The 14,559-nt window shown below is 39.0% G+C and overlaps 6 gene segments (V, D, J or C); 2 read left to right on the top strand and 4 right to left on the bottom strand.

Annotated features, from left to right (window-relative positions):
* Nucleotides 1-203: 203 nt before the first annotated feature.
* Nucleotides 204-676, bottom strand: LOC133996878 (Ig kappa chain V region 3381-like). The segment is given in 2 exon segments: nucleotides 204-517; nucleotides 625-676. Coding segments are annotated over 2 exon segments (366 nt in total).
* A 1,478-nt stretch (nucleotides 677-2,154) lies between these two features.
* LOC133996877 (Ig kappa chain V region 3381-like) lies at nucleotides 2,155-2,636 on the bottom strand. The segment is given in 2 exon segments: nucleotides 2,155-2,477; nucleotides 2,585-2,636. Coding segments are annotated over 2 exon segments (375 nt in total).
* Nucleotides 2,637-4,614: 1,978 nt separating this feature from the next.
* LOC133996633 (Ig kappa-b4 chain C region-like) lies at nucleotides 4,615-5,774 on the top strand (the record flags this gene model as incomplete). The annotated part of the segment is given in 2 exon segments: nucleotides 4,615-4,645; nucleotides 5,455-5,774. Coding segments are annotated over 2 exon segments (351 nt in total), but the record flags the coding sequence as incomplete, so codon positions are not given.
* Nucleotides 5,775-7,999: 2,225 nt separating this feature from the next.
* On the bottom strand, nucleotides 8,000-8,544 carry LOC133996628 (immunoglobulin kappa variable 2D-29-like). The segment is given in 2 exon segments: nucleotides 8,000-8,307; nucleotides 8,493-8,544. Coding segments are annotated over 2 exon segments (360 nt in total).
* Nucleotides 8,545-11,998: 3,454 nt separating this feature from the next.
* Nucleotides 11,999-12,489, bottom strand: LOC133996625 (Ig kappa chain V region 3381-like). The segment is given in 2 exon segments: nucleotides 11,999-12,330; nucleotides 12,438-12,489. Coding segments are annotated over 2 exon segments (384 nt in total).
* A 1,541-nt stretch (nucleotides 12,490-14,030) lies between these two features.
* LOC133996876 (Ig kappa-b4 chain C region-like) lies at nucleotides 14,031-14,559 on the top strand (the record flags this gene model as incomplete). The annotated part of the segment is given in 2 exon segments: nucleotides 14,031-14,088; nucleotides 14,240-14,559. Coding segments are annotated over 2 exon segments (378 nt in total), but the record flags the coding sequence as incomplete, so codon positions are not given.

Below are 14,559 nucleotides of genomic sequence, written 5' to 3'. Positions count from 1 at the left end.
TAAAAGGCCCACAATTCATTTAATAATTAAATTAAACACACATGTAATCACTTTTACAGATCTACACTTTGGACAACTTCAAGGAGCAGCTAAATGTGTGTGTGTTCAGTGAACTGTATCAGTCTCTGCAGTAGCTTCCAGCTGCAGCAGTCAGTTCAGTTTCTGTTCAGTCTGACTGAGGGAGGTTTTTGTACGACGCTTTTTCACTGTGTGAACACATATGGCGTGTGATAACTCTGACAGTAATACACTGCTGCATCTTCAGCCTGAACTCCACTGATTGTCAGAGTGAAGTCAGAGTTTAATCCACTGCCTGTAAAACGACCTGGAATCCCTGATATCCGCTGATTGACATACTTAATGAGCAGTTTAGGAGTTTCTCCATCTCTCTGTTGGTACCAGTGTAACCAGTTCCCACTATAAACATTCTGACTGACTCTACAGCTGATGGTTGCAGATCCTCCCAGAGTAGATCTCACTGCTGCAGGCTGAGTCACTGTGATCTGGCCTCTGGACTCTGAGGATACAGAGACAAAAACATAAAGCAGCATCATGGTTTTGTGGGCTTCATTTCAGAGTGACGGATGTTCATAGAGGAGAGGAGTTTGATTTTCTGGACTTTACCTGTGAAGCAGCAGCAGAGGAGAGTCCAGATGAGGACGGAGATCAAAGTCATGTTTTTGATGAGGAGGATTTCGGTGGCTTCTGTTGTCATGAAGGACAGCTGTCAGTCATCCAGTGTTCAACTCTCAGGACTATAAACTCTCCCAGAGCACTGGAGCATGGTGCTGCTGATGCAAAGCGGCTCTCTATGGAAATGCACTGACTGACTTCATAATTATTTGAATTAGTCTGAGCCTGTTTAGTCAATGGATCAATAAATGTGTCAGAATACTACACAAAATGACACAGTATTATTTGTATTTACTTTCAAGATTTTGTGTTTTTTTTTTTTGTACAACCACTCAATGAGTTTCATCACTGTGGTGGACTTTTGGCAGAACAATACTGGATTTTGCAAATAAGTAATTTTGCCAGTTAAAGCTTTAATGCGTTTAAATGTCATTAAATGTTTCCAATGAATACAAATATCCTGAATTTTCATGACTTCATTTTTTCCTGTTTTAATACCACTGCTTTAATCGAAGCTTGTAAAGCGCAGTTTCAGGAGAGGGAACACACCCCAATTACACCCCTTCTCGCTCCTATATAAACCAGACTAACCCGTCTTCCCCCTCTTTCACTCTTGTATTCGAGTTCCCCCACCCCCCCGCCCTCTCTTTCCGTTCTTCTCTCCTTTCTCATAGGTTCCAAGGGGGTCCTCATCCCCCGGGCGCAGCAGCGGATTCTTCATACGGCCTCCCCACACCACATCAAGAGCACAAACGATTCATTCAAATCTTGTTAATAAATTGTCAAACGTATCTCATTGGTGGTGTGATCCTTGCTCGTGAATCATGGAGTTGAAGTCAGACCAGCTTCAATAAATTGATATTTGCATGTTATTGTGAAACTGAAATGTGAATAGCTCCAAATTAAGAAAATATGAAGAAAAACAATTGCACATTTTAAATATTGTCAAATCTTTGATCAACTTACTGTAATTAGTTTCTTACTATGAGATAATATTTTATGTGAGATTTATATTTTTTGAAGGTGGGATTTATGATTATGAAAGTTTCTGATAGTAATTTGTGTCTTCATATTTTATTTTAACGGGATATAATTGAGATGTGATCCACCCAGACGGAGGTCAAAGGTCATAACCAAGAAATTTGTTATCAACAGTTTCCAGACAATCTCTCTCCTCATTGTTAAATCAATGTGATCATAAGTATTTAAAAAACCTTGGTTCAAACCATAACAGGGTAAGAACGGATGGTGAAAAGCTGTGATGGAAGAACCACTTCACGGATTCCCATGAAGACAATCATTGTCCAGAAACTGTTTTCATTAAGATATTTTTATATTTTTTCATTCTTCCTAAAAGTGGGAATGTGTGAGTTGTTTAATTCACTTAATGAAAACTGAGTGTGTGAGATAGTGTAACATGTGTTCAGTGAACTGTATCAGTCTCTGCAGTAGCTTCCAGCTGCAGCAGTCAATTCAGTTTCTGTTCAGTCTGACTGAGGGAGGTTTTTGTAAGACGCTTTTTCACTGTGTGAACACATACTGACTGTTGGGATAGTGGATACTCTGACAGTAATAAACTGCTGCATCTTCAGCTTGAACTCCACTGATGGTCAGAGTGAAGTCAGAGTTTGATCCACTGCCTGTGAAACGACCTGGAATCCCTGATGCTAGAGTGGTAGTATAGTAAATGAGCAGTTTAGGAGTTTCTCCATCTCTCTGTTGGTACCAGTGTAAGTAGTTACCATTATAAACATTCTGACTGACTGTACAGTTGATGGTTGCAGATCCTCCCAGAGCAGATCTCACTGCTGCAGGCTGAGTCAATGTGTACTGGCCTCTGGACTCTGAGGATACAGAGACAAAAACATAAAGCAGCATTATGGTTTTGTGGGCTTCATTTCAGAGGGACAGATGTTCATAGAGGAGAGGAGTTTGATTCTCTGGACTTTACCTGTGAAGCAGCAGCAGAGGAGAGTCCAGATGAGGACGGAGATCAAAGTCATGTTTTTGATGAGGAGGATTTCTGTGGCTTCTGTTGTCATGAAGGACAGCTGTCAGTCATCCAGTGTTCAACTCTCAGGACTATAAACTCTCCAAGAGCACTGGAGCATGGTGCTGCTGATGCAAAGAGGCTCTCTATGGAAATGCGCTGACTGATATAAAGATTGTCACATTTTTGCTTGCTGTAATGATGGTACCGTCTGTAAATGATAAAGATCTATTCATCAAATAATGTGTCCAAACATATTGATTGGCTGGGAAAGACACTGGGAGCAGAGCAGGGCTGATGAACATGATGCAGGGCAGGTGTGCAGGGAAAGTGTGGAGGGAAAAGCTGAACAGAGACAGACACACTCACAACACACACAGACAGACTGGAAGACAAAGAAAAGACTAACTAATAAAGTCTGCTAAAGTAATGATTCAGTCTTTCTAAAAAAAGTCCAACTCAAAATAAGGCCTCTCCCACACAGTCCAGCTTTCAGTTAAAAAGTCTGAGGACATCTGTTGGAAAATAGTAAGGAAGGAAAGTAAAGACACTAAAACAACCATGACAATCTACTGAGATGTCTCATCCTCTTGTAACCAGTTAATAACATCACTGGTTTAATGTCATGTTGTATTAGGAGGATTCATTTTGTGAGTGCAGTCTGTCTGTTTTGATGGTTCAGTGGTGATGAATGTGTAAATCAGCAGAAACAAACATACATAAAAAGTCACAGTCTGAAAGTTGTGACTGTGTTTGTATCAATGAGAACCATCATGAAAAATAATTATGAATATTATCTATAATATGTTATAGGATCATATCTGTGTGTGTGTTCAGTGAACTGTATCAGTCTCTGCAGTAGCTTCCAGCTGCAGCAGTCAGTTCAGTTTCTGTTCAGTCTGACTGAGGGAGGTTTTTGTACGACGCATTTTCACTGTGTGAACACCCACTGACTGTTGATCAAATGCTGACTCTGACAGTAATAAACTGCTGCATCTTCAGTCTGAACTCCACTGATGGTCAGAGTGAAGTCGGAGTTTGATCCACTGCCTGTAAAACGACCTGGAATCCCTGATTCTCTATAAGTAGACCTGGTAATAAGCAGTTTAGCAGTTTCTCCATCTCTCTGTTGGTACCAAGCCAAATAATGGTAGTTGCTCCCAAAATAAACATTCTGACTGACTCTACAGCTGATGGGTGCAGATCCTCCCAGAGCAGATCTCAGCAGACTCCAACAGGGACTTGGATTACTCTGATGATGCTGTTTAATCAATGGATAAATCAATTGATCAGAATATTGATTAGGATGTGTCAGTGATTCATTTAATGTGGTTTGGACTTCATGTGAATTGACAGTTTTTTTCTTCTAAATTGTAATTTATTACATTTAAAAATGTTACCATAAAATAATATAATTTGAATTTAATATTCATAATTTATTAAATAAAAAGACTCTGAAGTGTATTATTAATAGGTAGATTCTTGATGTGTTGATGAAGAAGGAAACCACCGCTGACACGTCTCACCTGTATATTTTTAATGTTTTATTACAAAAGAGAACAGTGTCAAACTTCCAATCTGAAAGAGTCCCTTGTGCCGATCTGAGACTCTCTCCCTTCCTCAGCCTTAGTTGCCCCTTATATAGTACCTTATCTCTAAAACAAACATCTTCTAAACAACTGATCAGTCAGATAAAGACAGCCCCTGACCTGACATTTCACCTTTAACCTAAGCACAACATCTGTTTCAAATATACCAGGACACCAAGAGATGACTCAGATGTCACATAACAAGGGACAAAGGCTGGTTAGATACCACAATACAGTCATGAAATTGTGTCACTCTGTTGTTGTCAGTTTTATCTTAGAAATATTTTAAACAAGAAACTAATTCTAATGAGTTTGTTTGTGTCAAAGTCAGAGAGCCGTGTCTCTCTACAGTGAGAGGTTTTTGTACGACGACTCAATGAGTTTGTATCACTGTGGTACACGTTCGGTGGAGGAACCAGACTGGATGTTGGAAGTAAGTTTCTGTTCAAATACTAAATATAATATTGTGAAATTGTGTTTAAAATTAGGTGTCTGAATGCTTACAGCAGATAAATGTATCATTTTTATTAAAGGCGATTTTAATATTCATGTTGTATTTCTCCTCCTTTATCATGGAGGATAACTCAGAGCAGCTTCACTAAACTTTTTTATTCACATTCCCGTCATACTCAAATTTAATAACTTGACGTGTAGAAAAGATGAAAATTTAGATTCATTTTAAAATCATTATCTAAGAGTCATTTTTAATTTTAAGATTACGATTTTTACTCTCAGTTCAAAAATAATTTGTTCAAATAAAATTGAGCAGAGTGATGATAAAAATGGTGTTTGAAAATGTGCGAAATGTACGATCTCTTCATTGGTAATTTTAGTTTGAAGTCATTTGAACGGTTTGCTAAGTGATGTTTGATATCAGCTGGTGGTCAGTTCATCTTCTGTGTTTGGTGATGTTTCCAGTGAGTGTTGTAATGTAACGCTTTGTTAAAATTTTGGATGATTTTAAGAAGAAAGTTATGAAATGTTCTTGTTTTATTTGCAGTGTAGTTTTATATATTTCAGGTCAAACAGTACGATGAGTCTTTCTGTGCTGATCTGCATGAGAGGTTTCTTAAAGGGAAGTGAAGCAATGTGTGAGTGAGTGACTGGTGGAGCAGAAAAGACATCTGACACAAACTCCTTAAAGGGGAAAATCCACTCTCACACAGTAACGGTGTCTAACTGTCTGCTGTTTTACTGATAGTTGTGTGGTCCCTGTCATCTAATGTGATTGGTGTCTCCTAGGTGATGCCCGTCCCACCCTGACGGTGCTGCCCCCCTCGAGTGAGGAGCTGGACCAGGAGCTGAAGCAGGGCAAGGCCACGCTTATATGTCTGGCCAACAGGGGCTTCCCCTCAGACTGGAGTCTGGCCTGGAAGGTGGACGGCAGCAGCAGCAGCAGCTTGGAGCAGAGCAGGAGCCCCGCGGTGCTGCAGAAGGACGGCCTCTACAGCTGGAGCAGCACCCTGAGGCTCACTGCAGACCAGTGGAGGAAGGTGGGCTCTGTGACCTGTGAGGCCACCCAGGGCTCCCAGACTCCACTCTCAGAGACACTGAGGAGAGACCAGTGTCCCCAGTCCTGATCTGACTCACTGGGACTCTGCTACTGGTTTTACTCTGCTACTGCTCTCACTCTGATGTCTTTAAATGTCTCTTTCTCTTTCTGTCGATTTCTCTCTTCACAATCTTCACATTTCTCAAGTGTCTTTCTTTTTTTGCTTCAATAATGCTGATATTCTCTGTATGTTAAAACAATAAAGACATATTAATCAAATCATTTGTCTCAATGCATTATTGACAGAATTTGTATGTTTGTACTTTTGTACTTTTGAGGCTGCATATGAACATTTAGCTAGAAATACACAAATAGTTTTAAAAAGGCAGGTTAATGAAGTTTGGCTAAAGCAGTGTAGCAAGCGACTAATAAAATGTTGGAAGGTATGGTGCGCAGGTGGTTGAGTGGTTAGGGTGCATGCCGCATACGCAGCGGACCCTGGTACGAATCCTGGCCGGAGGACCTTTGTTGAATGTCACATCCCCCTCTCTCTTTCATGATTTTCTGTCTCTCTACTGTTAATAAAGGTGTCTATGCCTGAAAAAAATCCTTACAAAAAACAAACAAAAACAAAAAAATGTTGGAAGGTTAATATGGACATCCAATTTGTTACTGACTCTTATGCGTGTGTTGGTTACATGATTTCTTACATGACGAAGGCAAAAAGGGAGATTGGATTGTTGCTAGCTAATGCCCAAAGAGAAGCATTAAATAATGGGAATGTTGGTGCAAAAAGGCATTGAGATGTTTAGGCAGTGTTTATCTACATAAAGTCTAACACCTAAATAATTTTTCTTTCTTTTTAAATTGTTAAGTCCTTTTCAGTCTTTCGCCAAATATTTCACCAGACACATATATACTGGTTTTAAATTAAAAATACAGTCATGTAAAAGTCAGGATTTATCAAAGTGTTCTCTGATTAATAATGATTAATTGAACATCTGTGGGCTCTTTCAGCAGGACTGTATGTAATTAACTATAAGATTAATTTATTTTCTCGTGCATATTTTTTTTTTCTCCAATGTTTTTATTTCTCGGCCAAATGTTGATGTCTTCTGTAAATGATAATGTTCTTTTTTTTAAATCAAATAATGTATCTAAACATATTGTTACACTAATATCTGCTGTCACATGTTACTGTGTTAAATGACTCTTCTGACTTTGAGTTTAGGATTTTATCATTTAATTTCACCACTTTACACACATATTGTACTTTTAAAGCTTGTCAAAGTAAAGGATGTAATGAGAATATTTCAACATTTATATATTTTTTAAATCCTACATCCCTTTGTGGACTGGTCTGTGTGTCTTCCCTTCTTTTATTCAGTTTATCCGACCCATCAGTTTTTGTTTGAAGTTGTTATTTACTTTCTTAATACACTGGTTGAATGTTTGGCACTCTAGACTTTTTTATTATGTTTGGCCTTCTTTGTAAAGAGCTCCTTTAAAGGGGCATAACAGTCATCATTTTACACATAAACTATGGTATTTAAAGAAAAAAGATTTGCAAAGTTAAAGATGAAATGAGAATATTTTAACAGAATCAGTGAGTCGGTGCTACATGGTGTCCTTCACATGTGTCCTCTCTGTCCTGCTCTGTACTATATTGTTCTGTATCACAGCATGTGGATGGAGGAGCAGAGACAGGAAGCTCCTACAGAAATAAAGAAGTGTATTTCAAGCATTATGGAATCTGATGTTCTCAGTTCAAAACTTCACATCACATTTCATATGCTTTAATAAAAACAAATACAAGGTTTGAACTTTCCTTTCCTGCAATGTAACTATATTTTGTTCCTTCAGTTTCTATCAGGTCATCAGGTCATCAGTACAAAGTTGTGACTGTGTTTGTACGACCGATCATGAGAAATATTGTAATCATTATCTGTTAGACATGGTGATGAATATATGATTTTTTAATTGACTTTTTATTATGTTTGGCCTTCTTTGTAGAGAGCTCCTTTAGAGAGTCATAACAGTCATAATTCTTCAACTGTGTTTTATTCTGACTTTGAGTAACACTCACTCTAACACAGTGATCCTGTTCTGACACTGTATCAACAAAATAATCTAATAAATTATACTTACTTTGAATAACTAAAAGTATAATTATATAATTATTGCTCTAATAAGTGATGTCTTTCATATCAAACCTCTGTTGTTTTTGGTCTGAGTGCAGCTGTTGAGTCAGATCAGTTCCTCTTCAGCTGAGGGAGGTTTTTGTACGACGTTGTATCACTGTGTGAAAGGGAAGCTTTGCCGCTGCTGACAATAATAGACTCCTGCATCTTCAGTCTGAACTCTACTGATGGTCAGAGTGAAATCAGTCCCAGATCCACTTCCACTAAAACGATCTGAAACTCCAGACTGACGGTTTGTAGCATCATAAATCAGGAGTTTAGGAGCTTCTCCAGGTTTCTGAAGATACCAGTGAAGGTAGGTACCCATACTTGAACTGGCTTTACATCTGATGGAGACAGTCTGTCCTGGAGCAGCAGAGTGAGATCCAGGAGACTGAGTCAGGATGATGTCTCCTGATGAACCTGGAAACCATGAAGCTTGGAGAAAGATGATCAACATGAAAACAGAAGAGTATCATTTCTTTAACATGGAGAATAGATGGAAGAAAGTAAATGCTGCTTGTTTCAGTGTTTCTCCATCACAGCAGAACATCATTGTGGTGAACCTGGTTGCATCCTGAAGCCAAGTTTTCAGCAGAGAGTCTCACCCTGAACAAGGAGCCCCAGGGTGCCCAGCAGTAGAGTCAGTGACATCATCATTGTGCTGGTGGCGTGTCAGTGGCTCTGAAAGGTCTGGACAGCCACTGATCAACACTGGCCTCTTAACGGCTGGGAGCAGAGAGGCAGGACAGATATGCAAACACACAGAGTCAGTCAACTGGAGCTGTCCTCAACATATCATGCTGTTTGCCCCAAAAAAGCTTTGACTATTTAATCAATTGGAGACATAATGGAGTATTAATGAAAGTTAAATACATGAGGTACAGAACTGTATTTGGTTTCAATCAAGCAGGTACAGAAAGTTGGTTCTGTTAAAGAAAATGTGTGTTTGGCTTTAATTTTTTTCTAAACAGGCATTTAGAAAAAAAGGCCCAAAATGAGAACGTCAACAACACTTTTGGGAGATTATCTGCTAAATCTATTAAAATCTATTGAATGTCTCTTGAGAGGAAGGTTCGGATAAAGGAGTTCATACCTGTAAATGTATTTAATAAGGACATTGATTTAAAGTGTACATGAGAACAATACATTTTCTTTAATTTAGTTTATTAAGAGGATCTATTTGAATTTAAAAACTTTATTTTGATTGGGTAAAATGGTAAATTTACTCCTTTCTACACTTAAGATGGAAGAGAGTGTTGAGGCTAAAACTGCTTCATCACAGTAAGAACTGAAAGAAGGGAGGATGAAGGTTTAGAGATGTATAATCAGATATCATCAAGCTAATTTCATAGAGTTATCAGTCTGAGCAGATGTCTGAAACGATGATGCATTTTCTTCCATCTTATTAAAGTTTTCAGAAGTTTCTATTTGATCATCTTTTAAATCTACCATCAGTAACGTAGGAGTCTCTTCTGAACTGATATGACTCTTTACCAACATGTGAAGTGTTTGATTGACTTTTGTTTCTTTCTATTTGTGATTTATTTATTTAGATCCATGTACCTCAAGCTAAGATGAAGATGTTCATTCACACATTTATTTCTTCTTTGTAAACTGTTATAACTTCATTTTCATCTGTATTTCACATCCCTGCATCATTTATAAGAGGTCCACAGTGTCATTGTCTTTAACACTGTCCTGAAAAAGTTCTCATGTCCGACCTGTATTGGTGACATTTAAAGACCCACAATTCATGTAATTATAAAATTAAACACACATGTAATCCCTTTTACAGCTCTACACTGTGGACAACTTCATGGAGCAGCTAAATGTGTGTGTGTTCAGTGAACTGTATCAGTCTCTGCAGTAGCTTCCAGCTGCAGCAGTCAGTTCAGTTTCTGTTCAGTCTGACTGAGGGAGGTTTTTGTACGACGCTTTTTCACTGTGTGAATCTACATCCAGTACTGAAAGTGAATACATTCTGACAATAATAAACTGCTGCATCTTCAGCCTGAACTCCACTGATGGTCAGAGTGAAGTCAGAGTTTGATCCACTGCCTGTAAAACGACCTGGAATCCCTGATGCTCGAGTGGTAGCAGTGTAAATGAGAAGTTTAGGAGTTTCTCCATCTCTCTGTTGGAACCAGGCTAAATGGTGTTTGTTGCTCTCAAAATGAACATTCTGACTGGTCCTACAGTTGATGGTTGCAGATCCTCCCAGATCAGATCTCACTACTGCAGGCTGAGTTGCTGTGCACTGGCCTCTGGACTCTGAGGATACAGAGACAAAAACATAAAGCAGCATCAATGTTTTGTGTGCTTCATTTCAGAGGGACGGATGTTCATAGAGGAGAGGAGTTTGATTCTCTGGACTTTACCTGTGAAGCAGCAGCAGAGGAGAGTCCAGATGAGGACAGAGATCAAAGTCATGTTTTTGATGAGGAGGATTTCTGTGGCTTCTGTTGTCATGAAGGACAGTTGTCAGTCATCCAGTGTTCAACTCTCAGGACTATAAACTCTCCCAGAGCACTGGAGCATGGTGCTGCTGATGCAAAGTGGCTCTCTATGGAAATGCTCTGACTGATTTACAGAATCAGCACATTCTCAGTTTTTTATTTGTATTGCTTGCTGTAATGTTGATACCATCTGTAAATGAAAAAGATCTATTCATCAAATAATTTGTGCAAACATATTGTTACACTAATATCTGCTGTCACATGTTACTGTGTTAAATGAGTCTTCAGACCCTGAATTTGTCTCTAGAGTAGTTCAGAAGGATTTTATCATAACATATCACTATTACATACTCCCCCTGCTAGATTCGATTGGTATTGCATGCATCTCCTTTTATAATGTTCTGTGTTTTCTCCTAAGTCCTGATCCAGTCTGATTGAGGAAGGACTGATTTAGAGGGGGAGAAATTTGGCTCATGCTCTCTTCCATTTCCCAGCATTTGCAGCAGCAGTTCGTGTTTTTTAACCATGTTTTAGTTCTTTACATTTGTTAGTTTTCTATCTGTTTGGTGGGTCTGGTAGTCCTGTTTTCTGAGTTTTAGTGTCTTTGTGGATTAAGGTTGGAGGGGAGAGCCCATATCCTTTGACCCTTTGTGGACTGGTCTGTGTGTCTTCCCTTCTTTTTGTTCAGTTTGGCCGACCCATCAGTTTTTATTATAAGTTGTTGGTTACTTTCTTAATAAATTGGTTGAATGTTTGACACTTTTGACTTTTTCATTATGGTTGGCCTTCTTTATAATGACCTCCTTTAGAGGGTCATGACAGTCATCATTTTACACACAAAATTTGGTATTTTTTAAAGGATTGAAAAGGAGAGAAAACTACCTGACTGGATAAAACGCAATGCTGAATGCTGTCTGAACCAATGAGGGAATGGGGAACAGGTGACTGGACACAAGTGCATGCTGGGAGTGATTGGCTGGGAAAGACACTGGGAGCAGAGCAGGGCTGATGAACATGATGCAGGGCAGGTGTGCAGGGAAAGTGTGGAGGGAAAAGCTGAACAGAGACAGACACACTCACATCACACACAGACAGACTGGAAGACAGAGAAAAGACCAACTAATAAAGTCAGCTAAAGTAATACTTCAGTCTTTCTAAAGAAGTCCAACTCACAATAAACTCTCTCCCACACAGTCCAGCCTTCACTAAAAAAGTCTGAGGACATATTTTGGAAAATAGTAAGGAAGGAAAGTAAAGACACTGAACCAACCATGACAATCTACTGAGATGTCTCAACCTCATCTAACCAGTTAATGCCATAATATCACTGGTTAAATGTCATGTTGTATTAGGAGGATTTCTTTTATGAGTGCAGTCTGTCTGTTGTGATGGTTCAGTGGTGATAAATGTGTAGATCAGCAGAAACGAACCCATGTAAAAAAGTCACAAAATCACAGTCTGAAAGATGTGACTGTGTTTGTATCAATGAGAACAATCTTGAAAAATAATTATGAATATTATCTATAATATGTTATAGGATCATATCTGTGTGTGTGTTCAGTGAACTGTATCAGTCTCTGCAGTAGCTTCCAGCTGCAGCAGTCAGTTCAGTTTCTGTTCAGTCTGACTGAGGGAGGTTTTTGTACGACGCTTTTTCACTGTGTGAACACATACTGACTGTTGGGATAGTGGAAACTCTGACAGTAATAAACTGCTGCATCTTCAGTCTGAACTCCACTGATGGTCAGAGTGAAGTCAGAGTTTGATCCACTGCCTGTAAAACGACTTGGAATCCCTGATGCTCGAGTGGTAGCATAGTAAATGAGAAGTTTAGGAGTTTCTCCATATCGCTGTTGGTACCAGGCTAAGTAGTGGTTGTTGTTATAGACATAAACATTCTGACTGACTCTATAGCTGATGATTGCAGGTCCTCCCAGAGCAGATCTCACTGCTGCAGGCTGAGTCAATGTGTACTGGCCTCTGGACTCTGAGGATACAGAGACAAAAACATAAAGCAGCATCATGGTTTTGTGGGCTTCATTTCAGAGGGATGGATGTTCATAGAGGAGAGGAGTTTGATTCTCTGGACTTTACCTGTGAAGCAGCAGCAGAGGAGAGTCCAGATGAGGACGGAGATCAAAGTCATGTTTTTGATGAGGAGGATTTCTGTGGCTTCTGTTGTCATGAAGGACAGCTGTCAGTCATCCAGTGTTCAACTCTCAGGACTATAAACTCTCCCAGAGCACTGGAGCATGGTGCTGCTGATGCAAAGTGGCTCTCTATGGAAATGCTCTGACTGACTCCAACAGGGACTTGGATTACTCTGATGATGCTGTTTAATCAATGGATCAATCAATTGATCAGAATATTGATTAGGATGTGTCAGTGATTCATTTAATGTGGTTTGGGCTTCATATGAATTGACAGTTGTTTTTTTTTTTAGAATGTAATTTATTATACTTAAACATATTAACAGAAAAAATAATATTCATTGAATTTAAAATGTATTTACCTGAAATAAAATGACGCAATCATGAAATTTGTCAATTTCTTTAAAAAACAATTACATTAAAAATGTTAAGAACAAAAGTCTTGTTCTAATGAGTTTGTTTGTGTCAAAGTCAGAGAGCCGTGTCTCTCTACAGTGAGAGGTTTTTGTACGACGACTCAATGAGTTTGTATCACTGTGGTACACGTTCGGTGGAGGTACCAGACTGGATGTTGGAAGTAAGTCAAATGTTTATATTATTTATCATTTCAGGAGTTATTTTATCTTCATGATTCTGATTTTTCATGTTCACTTTGATATAAAACTCTTTTTAGTAAATAATTTGCACTTAGAGACAAAGACCACTTTTGCATTTAAAACTCAAAAACCCATTGTAAAGAAATTGAGACATTAATTCAGGAAATAAAACATCATTTAAAATTTTAATGGTGAGGCTGCATATTGAGAGCTTGTAGTTTTAATTCAATGTGTCAAAGTCAGAGAGCCGTGTCTCTCTACAGTGAGAGGTTTTTGTACGACGACTCAATGAGTTTGTATCACTGTGGTTGACTTTTGGTGGAGGAACCAGACTGGATGTTGGAAGTAAGTTTCTGTTCAAATACAATATTTAATATTGTAAAGTTATGTTTAAAATTAAGTGTCTGAATGCTTACAGTAGATAAAAATATCATTTTTATTAACGGCACTTTTAATATTGATGTTTGTATTCCTCCTCCTTTATCATGGAGGATAACTCAGAGCAGCTTCACTAAACCTTTCTATTCACATGCCCGTCATACTGAAATTTAATAACTTGACGTGTAGAACAGATTCAAATTTAGATTCATTTTAAAATCATTATCTAAGAGTCATTTTTAATTTTAAGATTACGATTTTTACTCTCAGTTCAAAAATAATTTGTTCAAATAAAATTGAGCACAGTGATGATAGAAATGGTGTTTGAAAATGTGCGAAATGTACGATCTCTACATTGTTTAGTTTGAAGTCATTTGAACAGTTTGCTAAGTGATGTTTGAAATCAGCTGGTGGTCAGTTCATCTTCTGTGTTTGGTTATGTTTCCAGTGAGTGTTGTAATGTAACGCTTTGTTAAAATATTTACTAATTTTGAGAAGAAAGTTACGACATGTTCTTGTTTCATTTGCAGTGTAGTTTGATATATTTCAGGTCAAACAGTACGATGAGTCTTTCTGTGCTGATCTGCATGAGAGGTTTCTTAAAGGGAAGTGAAACAATGTGTGAGTGAGTGACTGGTGGAGCAGAAAAGACATCTGACACAAACTCCTTAAAGGGGAAAATCCACTCTCACACAGTAACGGTGTCTAACTGTCTGCTGTTTTACTGACAGTTGTGTGGTCCCTGTCCTCTAATGTGATTGGTGTCTCCTAGGTGATACCCGTCCCACCCTGACGGTGCTGCCCCCCTCGAGTGAGGAGCTGGACCCGGAGCTGAAGCAGGGCAAGGCCACGCTTATATGTCTGGCCAACAAGGGCTTCCCCTCAGACTGGAGTCTGGCCTGGAAGGTGGACGGCAGCAGCAGCAGCAGCTTGGAGCAGAGCAGGAGCCCCGCGGTGCTGCAGAAGGATGGCGTCTACAGCTGGAGCAGCACCCTGAGGCTCACTGCAGACCAGTGGAGGAAGGTGGGCTCTGTGACCTGTGAGGCCACCCAGGGCTCCCAGACTCCACTCTCAGAGACACTGAGGAGAGAC

Source organism: Scomber scombrus, chromosome 16 (assembly GCF_963691925.1).
Source record: "Scomber scombrus chromosome 16, fScoSco1.1, whole genome shotgun sequence".
Classification (NCBI taxonomy): domain Eukaryota; kingdom Metazoa; phylum Chordata; class Actinopteri; order Scombriformes; family Scombridae; genus Scomber; species Scomber scombrus.
This window is presented reverse-complemented; position numbering and strand designations above follow the sequence as displayed.